A 17,770-nucleotide genomic window follows, 5' to 3' on the forward strand; every position below is an offset into this window, starting at 1 on the left:
TTTTGGGGGAGATGAAATACTGTGGATTTAGAACCTTGTGAATGTACCCAAACCCACAGCACTTTCAAGTGCTCAATTGTATGGCATCTGAATTATGTCAATCAAAAATTTGATGCTTACTCATTGTAGAGATGTTGAAAAATAAGAGAGGGCGTGTGAATCACCTATGTAATTGCAGACAACTAGGAGGGACATTCTGACGTGTGCGTGGCAGTTCCTGTTGGTTCTGTTTCGTGTTTGTTTCACTTTTTCTTCTGGATTGTTCGTGGCCCTTTTAGGGCCAGGAGAAACCGTGCTGAAATCTCTTGTGTTCTCACTTTGTCCCCAGGTTTGCATTTTCCCCTGTTACATTTTGCTCATTAATTTCAGGAGGTGCAGCGTCTTGAGAGACAGCCATGAGCTCCAGGAAGTAAATGGTGCCTTATTTCTCAGGAAGCAACAACAGGACCTAGTTTTGCTGAAACGTGTGGCGTCCGTCCTAGGGACCTTGGCGATTGGATGTCGTGAATGTATTCGCAGGTTTCGACTTGCAGGGGGAAGGGGCTGTCTCTCAGCCTCTGCACTCGTTCATGTCTAAGTCCCAAAGCTTGGGGTCCCTGCTATGAGCCTGCTGGACTGCTGGAAACGTACCCATTTTTCCAAATATGTAGACGACACTCTCTTGCTCAAATAGCCAAGCTAAATTACCTAGAGTAACGCTTAAGGCTGAAGGAAGGGGACAGTCACACCCCGGCCTCCGTACTGATGAGCACAGTGTATTCAGGGAGCATTTCTAATGTCAGCAGTGACTTTGCACGTCTATATGGGGGTGACTGCGGCTTACGAGTCGACAGAAGCATTTAGTTCAACTCCGACTCTTCTCCTGCAAAGAGCTTGCTTGTTCACGACCTGACGCGGATGCACAGGAAGATGCCTAACGCTCCCAAACTGCAGTCTGCCTCGGAGGACTCAGGAATCTTTTCCACAGTGGGATCGGGCAAATAGTGCTTATTTTTCTTCGGGGTGTGTATTTATTTGACTGTTTCACACCATTTGTCAATTTCTAAGCGGTTAATAATTTTTATGCCTCTTCAGATGTGTGTATACAGTACAAGTGTGTTTGATTTCCTGTGGTCGCCCTACATTTAAACAGTGCTGAGTGACGGTGTGTGTGACATGCCAGTTGAAAACGTCAAACCCAGGCTGAACGGCGTTGATGGCCCGGCCCGCCTGGCTTGTGCCGTCTCTGTCCCGTAACAGCCCTGGGGTCCTGTCTCGGTTTCAGTGCCAGGCCCTCTGGTCCTCTCTGGAGACGCAGCACCGGATGTCCTCCAGCTGTTCACAGGCCACTGAGGAACGTTAAAATAAATGCAGTATCAGTTCAGGGCTCGGTGGGATTGCCGCAGGAGAGGTGTGCAATTCTGGGGGGCTGGCTGTAGAGAGGAAGGATGCTGCTTCTGAGGGGTTCACCAGGGATGTTTTATGAGAGATGGCACGGGAACCTGGCTTCTGACAGGTGGGTAAGTTTGGACCAGAAGTGATAGAAAGGAGGAATCTCCCATAACTGGCTGTGATGAGCCCATCAGAAGCAGTCGCCCCTGTCGGCTGCTTGGGAACTGGGGCTGAATTCTGAGGGCGCTGTAAGCTGACATTGTCACCTCCCGTGTCCTGTCATTCAGGAACCAGCGGTGTAGAGAGGATCAGCTTAGACACACGGGTGCCCTTAAGCGTCAACCGGCCAGTGGTGTGTGTAGCTAAATACTCTGAAGAATCTCGTGTGCCTGGTTCTGTCTGAAAACCACTTGGATTCCGCTTCTAGACCTCAGCTTTTCTGAGCAAGGCTTCGTCTTAAGAGGGCTTTTGAGGTGCCTGCGTGATTTGTTCGTGCTTGTGCCTCATTTAAGAGAGACAAGTGGCATGACCCAATATTGAATTATAAACTACCCTTAATAAATTTAAAAAAAAAACTAGTAAATACACCGAACATAAAATTTGTCATCTTACCCATTTTTCAAGTGCACGAGTCAGTTGCGTCAAATACATTCACATTGTTGCACACCCAGAACTTCCTCCTCTTCCCAAAATGAAGCTCTGGCCCTACTGAACATGAATTCCTCATTCTCCCTCCCCCCGGCCCACTGTCACCCACCATCCTACTGTCCGTCTGTGAAGCTGACTGTTCTGGGGAGCCCCTGAATCGTGTGGTATTTGTTTTTCTGCGTCTGATGTTCCCCTCAGCGTAATGTCTTCAGGTTTCGCCCACGCTGCAGCGTGGGTCGGGATTTCCTTCTCTCTAAGCTGCGTCCCTGCACTGTCAGTGTGTCCCACTCTTGGATAGACTTGGATGCAGTAAACCGACTTGGATGCTGTAAATCCAGATCCATCCAGATGTGCCGTCAGTCACCCCTGACTCCCCATTTCTACCCCCGCCCCCTACCTCCAACCACGGGGACCCAGTCAAGGCCAAGGATACCGGGTGAAAGTTTTGAAAGAACACCACGCTGGCATACGGAGAAGGGTCTGTGGGAGGCCCCACACGGCTTCTGGGTCATCTGTCACCCGCCCATCCTTCCCCCGGCATTCCGGAACGGGGGGCCCATGACTTTGTGCTGTGTTTCCACCTGAGCAGACCAGAGCTGTTCTTGCCCTCGGTGTTTATGACTCTGGGGATGGCTGCTCCTGCTGACACAGCCTGTGACGGGTAGGGTTGCGATTTCCATAAAGATGGGAAACTTCTGTCCTTATAGTTAAGAGTAAATTCATCCTTGGCTGCTGGCTGCCCGTGGGCCGGCCTGGAAGGGAATGAGCTGCTGAAGAAACGCTCCAATTCTGAATTTATTCAGAATTACCAGGGGCTTCTATCTGGAGGGCACTCTGCTGACTCTGGCCCCAGGAGCGTTTCATTTTGCCAGCCCGTGTCACCATCTCTCTCTCCCTCCCTGGATGAAGCCGAGGGCTTCAAGCCACACGTTTGCTTCCTCCAGACATGCTGCAAAGCACCTGCGTCCTGGGATGAGCCAAGATTTGCCATTCTTGGGATAAGTACCAAAGTCACTTTTGCTGTTCTCTCGGATCTGGTGCTACAGAAGCCCTTTGGAAGTGACCGAGATGCCCAGTCCCTCTAGGTTTTCTATACACAGTGGGCAGCTTTGCTCAAACACCGTGGTCTTTGCACGAGAGGCAAAGCCAAGGCCGGGAAGGGAAATCTCACTGATGTGTGTGTTTGTTTTTTCCCCCAGGGCAAGCGGAGGTTCCGGACCCCAGTGAACCCCTGGGACAGCTGGACGGACATGACGGCCCTATTCCCACTCTGAAAGGTAAACGGTGACCGTGCTCTTAGAATGCACATGTTGGAAGGTGCTTTCTGAGAGTACCAAGTCGAGGGGCTCCCCGTGCCAATCCTCTCAAGGCTCGGCCTGCCGAAATTGATGGCTGGGGTGCCCCGTGGTCCAGCGCTGCCCCGTTGATCCACTGGAGGGAGGGAAGGGCTCTGGGGCAGCTCCGTGCGCCTGAGCGGAGCCTTGGGAGCTGGACTCCTGGCTTGGCCACGAAGTCTCCTGCTGACAAGCGGCTGTCTTCTGGGTTATTCTCGAGATGTAGTTGTCCAGACTGGGTGGACATCTCAGGCGGGCAGGTGGTTCTTCTCCACTGGGTCACCAAAGAGCAGGTCCTTTGTCTTGTCCCTCCAGCGTTTCCCAGAGGTCATTGTCAGGTCACTGCTCACCTGGCGTACTTCTTAGGCGTCTTAGAGTTGTAGAGTCAGCAGATCCCGTTTCCTGTGATGCCGCCCTGTTATTTGAGGAAATGGGACTTTTTTTGGCTTTATCCTCTGTCTCCATCTGCAGTGCAATCTCGCTGTGTCCTCTATTGGACAGAGAGCGAGCGAGCTCTGGTCTCTTCCAGTCTTAAAAAGACACAGATCCCTTCCTGGGGGCCCCACCCTCATGACCTCATCTTACCCTAATTACTTCCCAAAGGCTCCAGCTCCTGACCTCACCCGGGGTCAGGGCTTCCACACGTGAATGGGGTGGGGACGCAGCACAATTCAGTGTATAACAATTATCTATCAGAACAGGCACTGTATTTCGATTTTGAAGCATGATTCAGAGCCCCGAAATCCACAATAGTTTCTTAGCCCCTGCATGTTGAGAGTCCACGTGCCCTCCCAGGAGTGTGTTCACTGCCACGTGTCCAAGGCCAGGTCTTCTGGGGACTGAGCAGCGATGACTCAAATCCACCAGTCTCGGCCAAGATGGCCAGATGTCCCCCTGTGTCCCGAAAGGGCCTCTTGAGGTCCCACAGGGAGCTGAAGCTCCCCTCTGGCCTCAGAATAGTCGTTTGCATCAAGGGTGGGTGGATCTACCTGCTGTTGGTTGTGCCTGGTGAGTGGAGGCTCCCAGAGGATTTTCCTCTGCAGTATGCTATGCAGTAAATGCACAAGTCAGCTTGCTCCCATGGACCCCCCGCAGCCAGGCTGCCTGGACGGGAGAGCCTGTCCCCATGGCAGCCAAGGCCTGGGCTCCAGAAGCTTGTGTACAACGCTGGGCCCTCTGGAAACATTTCTTAGGAAAAAGATGGTTTGTGATGGTTGGGTTCTGAAGTCATTTCTCACCAGCATGACTGCGCCTGCAGTCCAGGCGGCCACACGTCTTTCCTGACTGCCCCTCCGGACCCGGCACACACACTGGGGATCCAACAAGTGTGTGGTCTCTGCATGTTAGCGTCTACTTGGCCGGGGATTCGGCTTCGTAAGGGAAAACGCTCAAGTTATGAAACCGGGAGTTCCGGTGAGTAGCCTGAAGGGAGGGATGAGGTCGCGGGCAGCTGGGAGGAAAGGAAGAAGTGTCTTGGTTTGGGGACAGGATGTGACCCTGGGATCTGGGGAGCTGATACTCGCTAAGAGAGGGTGGGAGGAGGTTGTGTCTGGGGTCAAGGTGGAGGCCTGGGCAAAGACCCCGAGGCCAAGAGGACTCGCTGCCGTGGGGTGGCTGAGGGAAGGTGGCAGCTCCTGGGCTGGGGTGGCCGAGGCTAGAGGTCATCAGGTCTAGTCCCATGGCCATCAGCCACGTGTAGGTCTTTAAATTTACGTTGGTTAAAATTAAGTGAAGTTAAGAATCCAGGTCCTTGGTCTTACTAGCTATATCTCAAGTGCTCAGTGGCCACCTGTGACGAGAAGCCAGCACTATGGGCAGCAGAGATCTGGAACATTCCATCGTCCCAGGAAGTTCTGTCAGGCAGCCCTAGGGGAGCGTTCACGGCTCTCTAGGTGGCAGGAGAAAGCTCTGTTTCATCGTAAGCGCCTCCCTCTGCCCTGGAAAGACCTGGGACGTGGTGTCACCTGATTTACTCCCTGTAAGATCTTTCATTTCTGGAGGATGATGGAGAGGGACTGGGAGGGCCATTAGGAGGGAGGCGTGGCCAGGGGAGCAGAAGTGGACACACCACTGCGACAGCCTCAAATCCAGCCTGCAGTCATTCTGCAGATGCTCATATTCCCTTGGGAAAACGTGCTGTGGTGCCATGTTTAGATGTGCAGACCTCTCCCCTGCGACCCCGGCAGAGCAGGGGCCTCCTTGTGAGCCTGGGCTGCGGGTCTGCAGGGGCCGAGAGCAGGATGAGACCACTGTACCAGCTACCACTGTTCTCTAAGCCAGATGTTCACAGCTGCCCTCAGGGAGGCAGAAGCAGCTGCAGGACTCACAGTTCACTTGGATGGAAGATGCATTTGCTGATCAAGTGGCTGAAATGACCGTGGGCTGAATGGTCATAGAAATTTTATTCCCATCTAGCCACAAGCTCCAAACATTAGCTTCAGTGCCTTAGGCGGGATTCTTTGACCTCCTGTTTGGGCTTGGAGTAACTTCTCAAGCCCAGAACAGGATGCTTTCTTATGTCCTCTGCTTAGTTGGAATTTGATTGTCTTGTGACTGTTAACCTCCTTGTGATTGTGTTAAAACCCTCTAAAAAACTAAAAATAGAGTTACCAAATGATCTGAGGCATACACCCAGAGAAAACTCTTAATTTGAAAAGGCATATGCACCCCAGTGTTCATAGCACCACTATTTACAATAGCCAGGACATGGAAGCAACCTAAATGTCCATCGAGAGATGACTGGATAAAGAAGATGTGATATATATACAGTGGAATAGTACTCAGCCATGAAAAAGAAATGAAACAATGACATTTGCCACAACGTGGTTGGACCTAGAGATGATCATACTAAGTGAAATAAATCAGACAGAGAAAGACAAATATCATATGATATCACTTATATGTGGAATCTAAAAAAAGTTACTTACAAAACAGAAGGAGACTCACAGAGATAGAAAACAAACTTCTGGTTACCAAAGAGGAAATGGAGGGAGGGATATATTAGGAGTTTGGGATTAGCAGATACAAACTTGTATATACAGAATAGATAAGCCAGGTCCTACTGTACAGCACAGGGAACTCTATTCAAGCTTGGAATAACCTATAATGAAAAAGAATATATATATATACACACACACAAATTGAATCACTATGCTGTATACCAGAAACTAACACAACATTGTAAATCAACTAGACTTCAATTACAAATAAAACAAAACAACCACCACAAAACCCACGTGCATGTCTGTGTGTGTGCAGTGCAGTGCAGGGGGGAGTTTCAGTTGGAGTTTGGAAGCTTGCCTTGGACCTCTCCGGGGCACAGAAACACCAAATGCAGAAGTTAACCAGTCAAGCAGCTGTGCGTGTGTGTGTGCACCCACCCATGCGTGTATGTGAGCGTGTGCACGCATGCACAGAGGCAGTACTAAAGGAAGCGGAGATCCATGGCAAGCGGGGTCCATTTTCCGCGGTGGCAGAGTGGGGTCGCGTAGTGTGGTGAGTGCCGGGCTCTGTGCTCGGCTTGGCAGGAAGACAGACCCGGACTGGGTGGCACGTCACCATCCTTTTGGGGTCAGGGGGGTGCTCTGGGCCCCGTCTCACCCCCAGCCACCCGAGGGTGGAAGGGCTTGGCTCCTGGCACTTGCCTAGGAGGTAGTGGCCGGACGCTGAGGTCTTTTGTCATCATCACGATTACGCTTGTCAGCGTGTCCGTCAGTTTCCAGGCACCGAGACCTCAGCAGTCCCTCAGGGACAGGATGCTCTGTACGGGCCTCAGGGAGCCTCAGGGAGACCCAGGGGCCTCAGTTACTCCCTAGCCACTCAGTTCTCTGGCCCTGCAGTACGATTTTACTTCCTTGTGGGTTATGACTTCTGCACAAAAGAGGACTCACTCCACTGTCCCTCTGTGCTTCCCCGGCCTCCTCCTCCTCCTCTCCGTGACGGAAGGAACTGGCCTGGCAGTGCCAGACTTACTTTTCCTTGCGCTTTTTTGTTTGAAGAGCTTCAGGGGGTGTTACTGTTTGCCCACATTTGGCTTAAATCACATATAAATAGTAATAATAGCTGAATGGACTGTAGGAGCTGTTTCTTTAATCCAGTTCCCATTTATAATGCCTACGCGTCTGTAAAATCACAGGCAGGCGAAAATGGCCAGCAGGCCAGTCTGTTACTGAGCAAAACGGGATCTGAGAAGTTAGTTTCAAGAGTAGAAAGCATTTGGGTTCAGATGCCCTGGGCCAGGACGGAGCACTTAACATAGAATTGGTGGTTGGTATTGAGAAAGGGAGAGAGATCCCAGAGCAAAAAAAAAAAAAAAAAAAAAGCCTGCATAGAAGAAGAAAATGCATTCAAAGGACACTGTGATTTACAGCTGAAAAGCTGGCCTGAAGTTTCATATGCCAAAGCACTGTCATCCTGAGGACTGAAGTCGGCCTTGGGACTCGGGCTATAGTGATACTGAATAGAATTTTTGTATTCTTTGCTACATTAGACACACTATTTTATTACACTTACAAAAGGGTGCATTTGGCCTAGAAACCATTTGCTCTTTTGTTCCAAGGCTGTATTTTAAATGCACATGTAACATCTCGGATTTTGTAAAATCACTACTTTGGAATGTCTGTGGGAAGAGGACCGTTGCTGGGAGCCCGGGCGGGCGGTGCTGGTCTCGCTCCTCCTGTGGCCGCCAAAAACAGACCCGCTTGCTTGTGTCTCCTGTCTTAGGAGAAGGGCCGCTCCCCTCCACCCCCGAAACCAGAAGGGGAATTCCTGGCTCTCCCCTCTTGAGGCTGTGTTGCAATTAGAGGCGATCTCAAGGGCATTCTAAACGATAGGGCAGGAATCGATGCCTTCCTCACCAGGCTGTCCCCTGCTATTTGTGACATGCCGTGGCCGAACTAAAATTTCCTGGGACAGAGGAAACAAAGCGATCAGCAGAGGTCACCGTGCTGGCTTGGAGACGATGCCTGCTGTCTGATTACTGGGCGCTGGGTCTCGAGTCAGGTCCGATGCAGGAATCAATTTGCATAGACGCTGGGTGTGTTTCTGGTTTATTCTGGGCCTCCTGGGTGTGTGTGTGATTGTCTCCTGGAGTTTACTGGAGAATGAGAGTCCCCAAGGCTGATGGGTAAACTTGAAAACAGCATCCCAGCTGCAGATACAGTTAGCGTTAAGTCTGGCTGGGAACTGGGTCCAGGCTTGAGCTGTGGACCTGGGTCCCTACACCTCCCTTCTTGTCCCCTGGCTGGTCATGGAAACCTGGGGCTCCCCCAGGCAGTGAGTAGAAGGCCTAAAATGTGGCCCCCTTCCTCTGGACAGAACTAACATGGGTTTCCGGGCTCTGAGCCCTGGCCAGTCTCAGCGTGCCGGCCCTTCACAGAGCATCCTTCGTCCCCCTGCCGGCCCGGAACCTGCGACGCCTGCTTGGCTGTCTGGAATCTGGACAAACTGAATGGCGCTGGGAGAAAGCGCAACCTACAGATGAGAGATTTCAAGGCGTGCGCAGCTGTGCTGTTCAGGGCTGACTGTTGGCACGGGACCTCGTGCACGTGCCCACCCCCAGGGAGGACCGGGGTGTAGCTCACTTCCAGGAGCAGTGAGGCCCAGTTCTGCCTTCAAGCCTTCCTCTCTGTTTCTCCTTCTTCTCAGTGTCCCTGCAGGGCCCCTCCCACTCTCTCGGGGTGGCTGCTGGCGACCTGCGTTTCGGCGGGGGCGGAGTGTTGCAGCCGGCGGCCAGTGTCTGGCCGGACTGTCCATGGCTGTTGTTCCTACTGAAGGTGACAGGGAGGTGGTCAGTCTTCCTCAGCTCACGGGGTGTGAACACCATTCTGCAGCGACTTACTCATGTGTGCTCTCGCCTTATGTCTGTCCCAGGTGTGTGCACCGGTGTATATTCATGTCTCCACCTCTGTGTGTGTCCATCCATGTCCCTGTCCCTCTGAGAGGATGTGGGTGTTGCCCTGTTTGTCCAGCGGTCTCCTTCCTTCGACCTCTCTCCTGCCCTTTCTCCTCACTCCCTCCAGCCCCCACCAAGGGCTGTCCTGACAAAGCACCACAGTCTGGGGGCCTGAAAAAACAGCAATTTATTCTCACACTTGTGGAGGCCAGATGTCCAAAACCCAGCTGTCGGCAGGATGAGTGCCTTCTGGAGACTCTGAGGGAGAAGCCGTCCCGTGTCCCTCTGAGCCTCTGGTGTCGCCCGGAATCCGTGGAGTCCCTGGGCCTGTGGCCGCCTGCCTCCAGCCTCTGCCTGTTTTCTCGTGATCTCCTCTGTGTCTGTGTCCAAATGTCCCTCGTATAAGGACGCCAGCTGCTGGATTCGCCCCCCCCCCCATATGACCTCAGCTTAATTTGATTACGTCGGAATGACCCTGTTTCCAAGGAAGGTCACATTCACAGCTTCCGACACATCTCATTGGGGGACACAGTTCACCCCACAATACCCTCTTCTTCTTCAAGTGTGCAAGCACTCTACTTTCCTCCATCTCTCAGGTCCTTTCGTTTCATCCCCCACCCTCGGTTTTCCTCATTTCCTGATTCCTGTCCTTTCTAAACTCACACGCTTTTCTGACCCTGGTGCTCCCCCCCCCCCCCCCCCCCCGGTCCCCCGGTAGGCCCCGCCCACCCGCCCGGTAAGCCCCGCCCCCGCCCCGCAAAGCTCCGCCCGCCCACCCCGCCCCTTCCTGCAGCTGGCTCCGCACAGACCACTAGGCAGCTTAGCGGGAACGTCTGAGCGGGAGGGACCCACTACCGCCGCCCCGACTGGTTTATTGGCCTGTAAATACTTCCTTCTGGGAAGAGCAGCTTTATGTCCTCTGCGGGCCTCTCAGGTTCCCCTCGTCACCTGCCCTTCCAGGCAGGTTGTTTTGTTTCCCAGCAATCAAAGCCCTGTGACCTCGTGACCCTAGTCCATACGGCTTTCCTTATCTCCTTCCCAGGGCAGTCAGTGTGACCTGGTCAGCACACAGATCCTCAAACACCTTAGTCATTTGACCCAGTTGGTGACTATGCGGACGGTCCGTTGGGGGGGAAAAAGCATTAATCATTGGCCTGACTGTGGGGCAGGAGTGAAGTCCCCTGGAGACGGGGTCTCCTGTTACCTCTACCTTGGTGTGTTTTCATGCTTGGACTGAGCTCCACTCTCCAGAGTTAGGGGCGGGCAGAGAGCTGGCCCGGAACCTGGAGAGATGGAATCCATTAGCATCAGTGGTTAAAGTTACCCCGCTGTGAGGAAGGGGAGGCCCTCTTGGATAATCAAAAGGGAAGACTTCTCTTTTTTTAATTGAAGCACAGTGGATTTACAATGCTGTGTTAGTTTCTGGTGTACAGCATAGTGATTCATATATATATATATATATATACACACACACATATATATTCTTTTCCAGATTTTTTTTCATTATAGGTTATTGCAAGCTAGTGAATATAGTTCCCTGTGCTTTACAGTAGGACCTTGTTATTTACCTATTTTATGTATAGTAGTTTATATCTGCTAATCCCAGACTCCTAATTTATCCCCGCCTCCCTTTCCCCTTTGGTTACCATAAGTTTGTTTTCTATGTCTATGAGCCTCTTTCTGTTTCGTAAATAAGTTCATTTGTGTCATTTGTTTTTAGAGTCCACATATAAGTGATACCACATGATGTTTGTCTTTCTCTGTCTGACTTCTTCACATAGTATGATCATTTCTAGGTTCATCCATGTTGCTTTTTTATGGTTAGTAATATTCCTGTGTGTGTGTGTGTGTGTGTGGGTACACCACCACTTTATCCAGTCATCTGTTGATAGACATATAGGTTGCTTCCTCGTCTTGGCTGTTGTAAATAGTGCTGTTCTGAACATTGGGGTGCATGCATCTTTTCAAACTAGAGTTTTCCCAGATATATGCCCAGTAGTGGGATTGCTAGATCATATGGTAACTCTGTTTTTAGTTTTTTTCAAGGAATCCCCATACTGTCCTCCATAGAGGCTGCACCGAATTACATTCCCACCAACAGTGTAGGAGGTTCTGAAAGGGAAGACTTCTGTTCTCCCTTGAGTGCTGGCTGGATCCACAGTAGCCGAGCTCTCAGTCGTCTGTGCCCAGCTCCCATGAGTCGTGTCTGGAGAGGGTGGAGCAGCCCTAAAGGAGGCCTTTGTGAGCTAGAGGGGAGTTTAGCAATAGCACGTACCAACCCCACATGTCACACTTAAAGGAAATGAAGCTGCGAGGTTAAACAGCTGGCTGTGAATTAAACACCGAGGGAAACAGCAACATTGCGCTTCACCTTCAGAGAACTTTCTTTCCATTTTGCTCTTGGCCTCTAGAGAACTAATGATGGTTATGATGGTGGACCAGCCTTAACTTGGCCACCTTCCCACTTAAATTACATACAATTGCTCAATACAGTATTAGTAAAAGATGTAAATGCTTAGATGAACTTGCAAGAGAGATGGTTTAGAACTGCCCAGGGGCCAGGAATAGGAAGAAAACAGAATTGTTGTGGCCCTGGGTTTCCGGGGCAGGAACCACTGAGGTGGTTCCCCTCTGTTTGCAACCTTGGAGAGTGGCCCACTCTTCCTGGGGAAACCTCTATCTGAGACAAAGAGTTGGATTCTGCAGGTGCCATGCGGTCATGACTTGAGCTCTCCGGCAGTGAGAGGCCACAGTGTCACCGTGTGGCCGTGGGAGCAGATATGGACGCATCCACCGCCTCCAGGGTCGAAGGAACACCAGTAAGACGGGGACACGTCGGCCACAGTGGGTGCGGGCGGAGGGCAGCTGCAGACGCGTCAGATCCTCCAGTGCTCTGAGGCTGGATTATTCTACCCAGAAGCAGAAAATCCTGATTTTGAGATCGTGTGGAATGAAATGAATAGGCGCAAGTTACTGATTTCACGTGGAATTGGGTGTATTACATTTCCTTCCATGAGGAGAAATCAGGGGTTGAGACAAAACTCAAGTTTGGCTTTAGGAAAATGAAGGAATCTGCATTTCTTATGCCTTAATAAAAGGCCTATGAAACAGCATCTCTGCTGCAGGAACTATTCTGATCAGTTTCAACAGGGGCCTTGGGTTTCAGTATCGAGCTAGAAGGCCACCCGTGGGGCAGAGGTCTGAGGGGTTGTGGATAAACCGCCATGGCTAAAGAGACCTAAATAAGGAGTGATTCTTCACTCAGGAGCCCAGAAGGGTGGGAAGAGAGGGCTCCCCTCAGCCCCGGCTTGAGGTGCAGGAGAGGAGGCATTCCCATGAGAACTCAGACTTGGACCCACGCCTCAGGAAACCAAATTTATATGACTGCAACGTCGTGGGGGAGTCCCAGGCCCAGGAGTTCCCCTGAACACTTGGCACTGCCTGTTGCAGGGACTCAGTCCTCAAGGGATTCCCAGAAAACTCAGCCCCACAGTGAAAAACTGCAGACTACACTCAGAGAGGCCCAGGGTGAGTGAGGAGTTAGTAAACAGTGAAGCCAGGAGGATTAAAGATAAAGGAAGAAAAAGCCGGGGTGGGTTTGATAATGATCTGGAGATCCTCTAGAAATGAAAAAATGTAGTAGATAAAATGAGAAACTTAATGGAGAGTAGATGGTGCATAGGTAAAGATTAAAAAAAGAATAGAAAAGACGAAGGTAGGTGAAGAACAACGAGGAATCACATTAAGGGAGTTCAGCATAATCTAGAGAAGACATTACTGAGGAGAAGTAAAGGGGAAGGGAGAAATAACACATCGCATGGGACGCTGGTAGAGAATTTTACAGAACTGATGGAAGGCATGCGTCTTCAGATGTTGGGAATGGCACTGAGGCCTGTTGAGGCTAAAATAAAAATAAATTCGATTTAGACTCATCTTGATCAGTTCGATTTAGACTCATCTTGATCAGTTCCATTTAAAAATTGGGATGTTGGTGGAGAGAAAACTGCGTTTATTATAGGCAAACTATTAGATTTCAGCATATTATCCTAATTTCCTATCGTTACTGGAAACACACCAGCACAATCTTAGTAGCCATAAAACGGTGCGTAAAATCTTCACGTTGTGTACATGAGTATTACTATGTTAATATCTGTATTTTTCTCTGTGTTTGCAGCATTTCAGAATTTAGAATGGTTAGCTCAAAAATAGTGTTGAGGAGAGGGTGTAGCTCAAGTGGTAGAGCGCATGCTTGGCATGCACGAGGTCCTGGGTTCAATCCCCAGTCCCTCCTCTAAAAATAAATAAACCTAATTACCTTCCCCTTCAAATAAAGTAACTAAATAATACAATAATAAATATTTAAAAAGTAATGTTGAACAGGAGGCAAGATCTCCTTGTGTCTATGAGCAGTATGAACTTTAGAAGCAAAAAGGCTCTATTATTATTATTATTTGAAGAAAATGATATGTAAGCAGAAAATCTAAGGCAGTCAATTCAGAAACTGTTATAACTCAGGTAGTTCAGGAAGGAGGCGAGATAGAAGAAGACTATACGTGGTGGACAGAATAATGGCCTCCCAACAACGTCCGCATCCTAATTCCTGGAACCTGGGACCAAGTTTGATGGCACAGGTGACTTTGCAGATGGGACCGAGTTCAGGATTTTGCGATGGGAAGTGATCCTGGATCATCCAGCTGGGCCAGTGCAATCACAGAGGTCTTTATAAGAGAGAGACAGGAGGGTCGGAGTCACTCATTGGAGATGTGATGATGGAAGCAGAGGTTGGGGTGATACAAGGAAGGGGCCAGGAGCCAGGGCATGGAGGTGACCTGGGAAAGAGGCTGTCCCAGAGCCTCCAGAAGGAATGCAGCTCTGCCAGCACCTTGATTTTTGGACTTTGGACCTGCAGAACCATATGATAGTACATTTGTGTTGTCGGCTTGTGCTAATCTGTGCATTAATGTAATGTAATGTACAGCAGCAATAGGAAGTTAGTACACGTGGAAGTCTAATCATTTTCCTATAATAAATGCAGTTGTGTCTCCATCAACATCCCATTTTTAAGTGGAACTTCTCAGGATGATTCTAAATTGAATCTGGAACAGAGAGAGCCATGAAATTGAGAAACTTGCCCCCCAAGTAACATTTGTTATTCTTGATGTCAAAATGTATCTCAGATCTGCATCATAATTTAACAGGTGTGATGTCGCCATAGCAACAGGCCAAGACCAGTGGGGTGGGGGCAAGGTTGGAAATGAACAGAGGGGGCCACCGGAGGAACGTTCTCTGTGGACGGGACCTTCCAGCAGAGAACTGACCCTTGAGAAATAGCAAAGATCTGAGGACAGGGGGTTCTTGGCTGACTGCACAATGAGGGATTGGTTGGGTGTGTTTTAGGGAGAGCAAGGGAACCCTCCATCTGGTGGGGGACAGTGTGGGAAGGGACAGAAAGTTCTAGAAGCCTTGACACCATGGGTATAAATCAGCGTTTCTTCATTATCTGCCTTCTGGTTTCTTCTTGAAGGCTCAGCGTTACTCACCTGCCTGGGGAGGGAGCTATGAATTTATGAAATTACCATGTCATTGATCCATGGTTTGGTCTCTGAACTTCCAGGAGAGCTTGGAGGAGGCTGATTCGAGGCTTGGGTGGGGATGTGGGTGTCCTCCGTGGAGATCTGCCCTTTTGTCCATCCCCAGCTGGACAGGCCTTTCATATGCGTTAGCATCCTCCGGGAACCGCCCCAGGTACAGGTGCTGGCCACCTGGGAGCACTGTTTCCAGCCCTCGTGTTCCCTGCAGCAGTGCCGCTCCGTGCTGGCTCTCGTCTGCGCTAAGTTCATTCCTGGGTGGGTTTGGTTCACTGGGATTGTGGCTTTTCTTCCTCCTCAGCCCTTCAGAGCAGGGCTTCTTGGTCTGGGCTGCACACTTAGAGCTTTAGACAAATTTCCAGGCACTTAATTGCCATGAGATGCAGGTAGATTACTTTTATAAGTTTCCAGGTGACCCCCATGTGAAGACATGGTTGAACCCCACTGGTTTAGATGGTGTAAGATCGAGAACACTTGGCAAGAACTCCACAGGTGGGCCAGATCACTAGATTCTTCTTTGTAGTCTATAAACTGAGGAAGGTGTGACTTCAGGGATGAGGGTTCAATCTGGTTGAGAAGGAAAGGGAATCCAGATAAACTGGGCCCCCCAGGCTCAGAGGAGATCAGTGGAAGGCTTAACGCCAGGGTCTGAGCAAGGCTGCAGGTGGCCGCCAGCACTCTGGGAAGGATGCATTCCATGGAGTGGCCCCCCTCCCCTTTGCCTGACACCTCCATCTGCTTTTACCTGGGTTGTTCACCTGGTCTCACCTGCCCACCCCTCTGCAGGGGGCATTTCCTGACCCCAGAACTACATTTGTAATGTTGTGCAGCCATCACTTCTCTCTAGTTCCAGACATTTTCATCACCCCAGAGCGAGACCCCAAACCCACAAAGAATTACTCCCTAATTTCTCCTCCTCCCAGCCTCTGGCAACTACAGAACACTAATTTGTTTTCTTTCTCTGAATGTACCCATTCTGGGTATTTCATATAAACAGATCCAGCCAAGAGCGGTGTGATGAGTAAATCAACCCAATCCCAGCACACGTGGGCTTCTTCAGTCCTCTTAGCCAGTGTTACTGAAGCATCGAAAACGGAAATACTGGCACCGTTGCTAAATTAAGCCTCATTCTGACTCGAGGAGATGGTTTCACAGCGCCCCACCTGATGGGGTGGGGCTGACACCACGTTCTCTGTGCCCATGCAGGGGGCAGACCGTTCTGTGTTCTGTGTTTCTCCAAAGGGCGCCTTCCTGGGGGAGGGGAGTGGGACACAGAGACTCAGTCTAAACCACTGCCAACTTGTCCATCAAGGGTATAGGAGAAGCTGTTGACGGAACAGTGGGGAAGGAAGTCCACGTTTCCACACTCATTCGATGTTAAAAAAAAAAAAAAGATACTCTTAAAAAGAAGTAGACGCTGAGGGTCTATGTTTAGAGCAACTGGACAGTCCTGGACTGTCCCCAGGTTCCCTTCTAAGTTGTACAAAAGGAACCATCTCCTTAACCTTCTCCTCTGAGTGCTTCCCTCCGTTTCTTCCCTCTCTAGACAAATGTTTTTTCCATGTTGAAGAAGATCCTTCTGTATCTTTCAAGCTGTGTAAGTGACCAATGGAGATGCCCTGAGCTGATGTATGCACATGCCCCCAAAATGCAGGGAGGTGGTGGCAGAACGACATTTAAGCCAGTTCCCCCAAACGGATGAGATAAAAGCCAGCCGCGACCGCGCTGTCCTGGCCCTCAGGACCCCCAGGCCTGTCCTTTTAGATTTTTGCTCATCGGCTCAGAGACCTAGGCCCTCACATTTTTACCTTTACACCAAGCCGTTGCCTGTGTCTCCTGGGAAGTCACGGTTTGTCAGAGGACTTTGAAAAACACTGTCATCCGTGTAGGGATGAGAGAATTATAATTAAACGTTTGCCGAGAAGAAGAGATCATGGTGACTTTCATCTGAGATGTCACTTGCTGTTTTAAATTACAGTTTGACGGCGATTTTATACACCCTACTGTGCATTTAGTGTTACGAGATCTGAATAAAACATTTGAGTCTTAAGCAGCTAGCAAGCGCTGGGGCTCTGGCCAGAACACAGTGAAGCCACGTGCTGGAGGTCACCTGGGCAGCCCAGATTATGCCAAAGTCACTGCTTCAGACGGTCAAATCCAATTTCACTTTGTTTTCAAAGCTGCAGGGCCAAGGTCAGGGGCCTCGGGAATTCTGGTCTCCCCGGGCTGAGCTTGTGCGGTGAGTGAACGGCCCCGGACATCCAGAATGTCCCCCTGCTTGATTCAGCCTCTTTTCAGAGGTTTGTCGTTGACATTTCAGTTACCTTCCAGCTTTGTGTCATTGGTAAGAATTCTCTTTATCACTTAATTCGGATCCTGGAGGAAGGGATTGGCAAGGGGAGAATCAAGATAGAACCTAACGATGTTGCTCATAATAATCAGAAATCGGAATCAGTAATAGTTAGTGATACCTCTCTCGACGGATACCTCTCTACTCTCTCTCGGAAAGGAAAACTGTCCCTTCGTCTTGAAATTCCCAACCTCCCACCTCCTGCCACCCAACAGCTGGGAGCCGTCCCCCATGCGGTGAAACTTACCCCCCAGATCCACTAGAAATCCTGTAATTTTTTATCCCATTAAAGCAGTCATAAGAGATAAATGCCGCTGTTCAATTGTTCACTTCATTAAAAAAGAAAGGAAAAAAAAAAAAAAAGAATAGGGACCCACCAGAACTCAGGCCAAAAAGATTCAGAATGTGAATCTACAGTCATTTTTCAGCTGGCTTTATTATCTTAGCTTTGTCTGCAGGGAGCTTATCTCCTGATGAGTGATTTGTCTTTTCTGTCCAGCCTGAGTTTTGTTTTTGTTTTTCTGTATTATGGAATTTTTAGCGTGCATGTTTATTTTGATAGAGAGGAGCCCCTCGGCCGCTGACC

At 50.0% G+C, this 17,770-nt stretch overlaps 1 protein-coding gene across 4 annotated transcripts in view; it reads left to right on the forward strand.

The window, feature by feature from the left end:
* The window catches only part of ROR2 (receptor tyrosine kinase like orphan receptor 2), a 191,572-nt gene that overhangs the window by 145,028 nt on the left and 28,774 nt on the right, over positions 1–17,770 (forward strand). For all 4 annotated transcript variants that reach the window (XR_012503484.1, XM_074355732.1, XM_074355734.1 and 1 more), the window contains exon 2: positions 3,219–3,296. Coding sequence is in view for 3 of the 4 variants with exons in the window: in XM_074355732.1 (XP_074211833.1) it covers positions 3,219–3,296 (78 nt within the window). In the remaining variant the exon portion in view is untranslated. The remainder of the gene's footprint in view (positions 1–3,218; positions 3,297–17,770) is intronic.

This window comes from Camelus bactrianus, chromosome 31 (genome assembly GCF_048773025.1).
Source record: "Camelus bactrianus isolate YW-2024 breed Bactrian camel chromosome 31, ASM4877302v1, whole genome shotgun sequence".
Classification (NCBI taxonomy): domain Eukaryota; kingdom Metazoa; phylum Chordata; class Mammalia; order Artiodactyla; family Camelidae; genus Camelus; species Camelus bactrianus.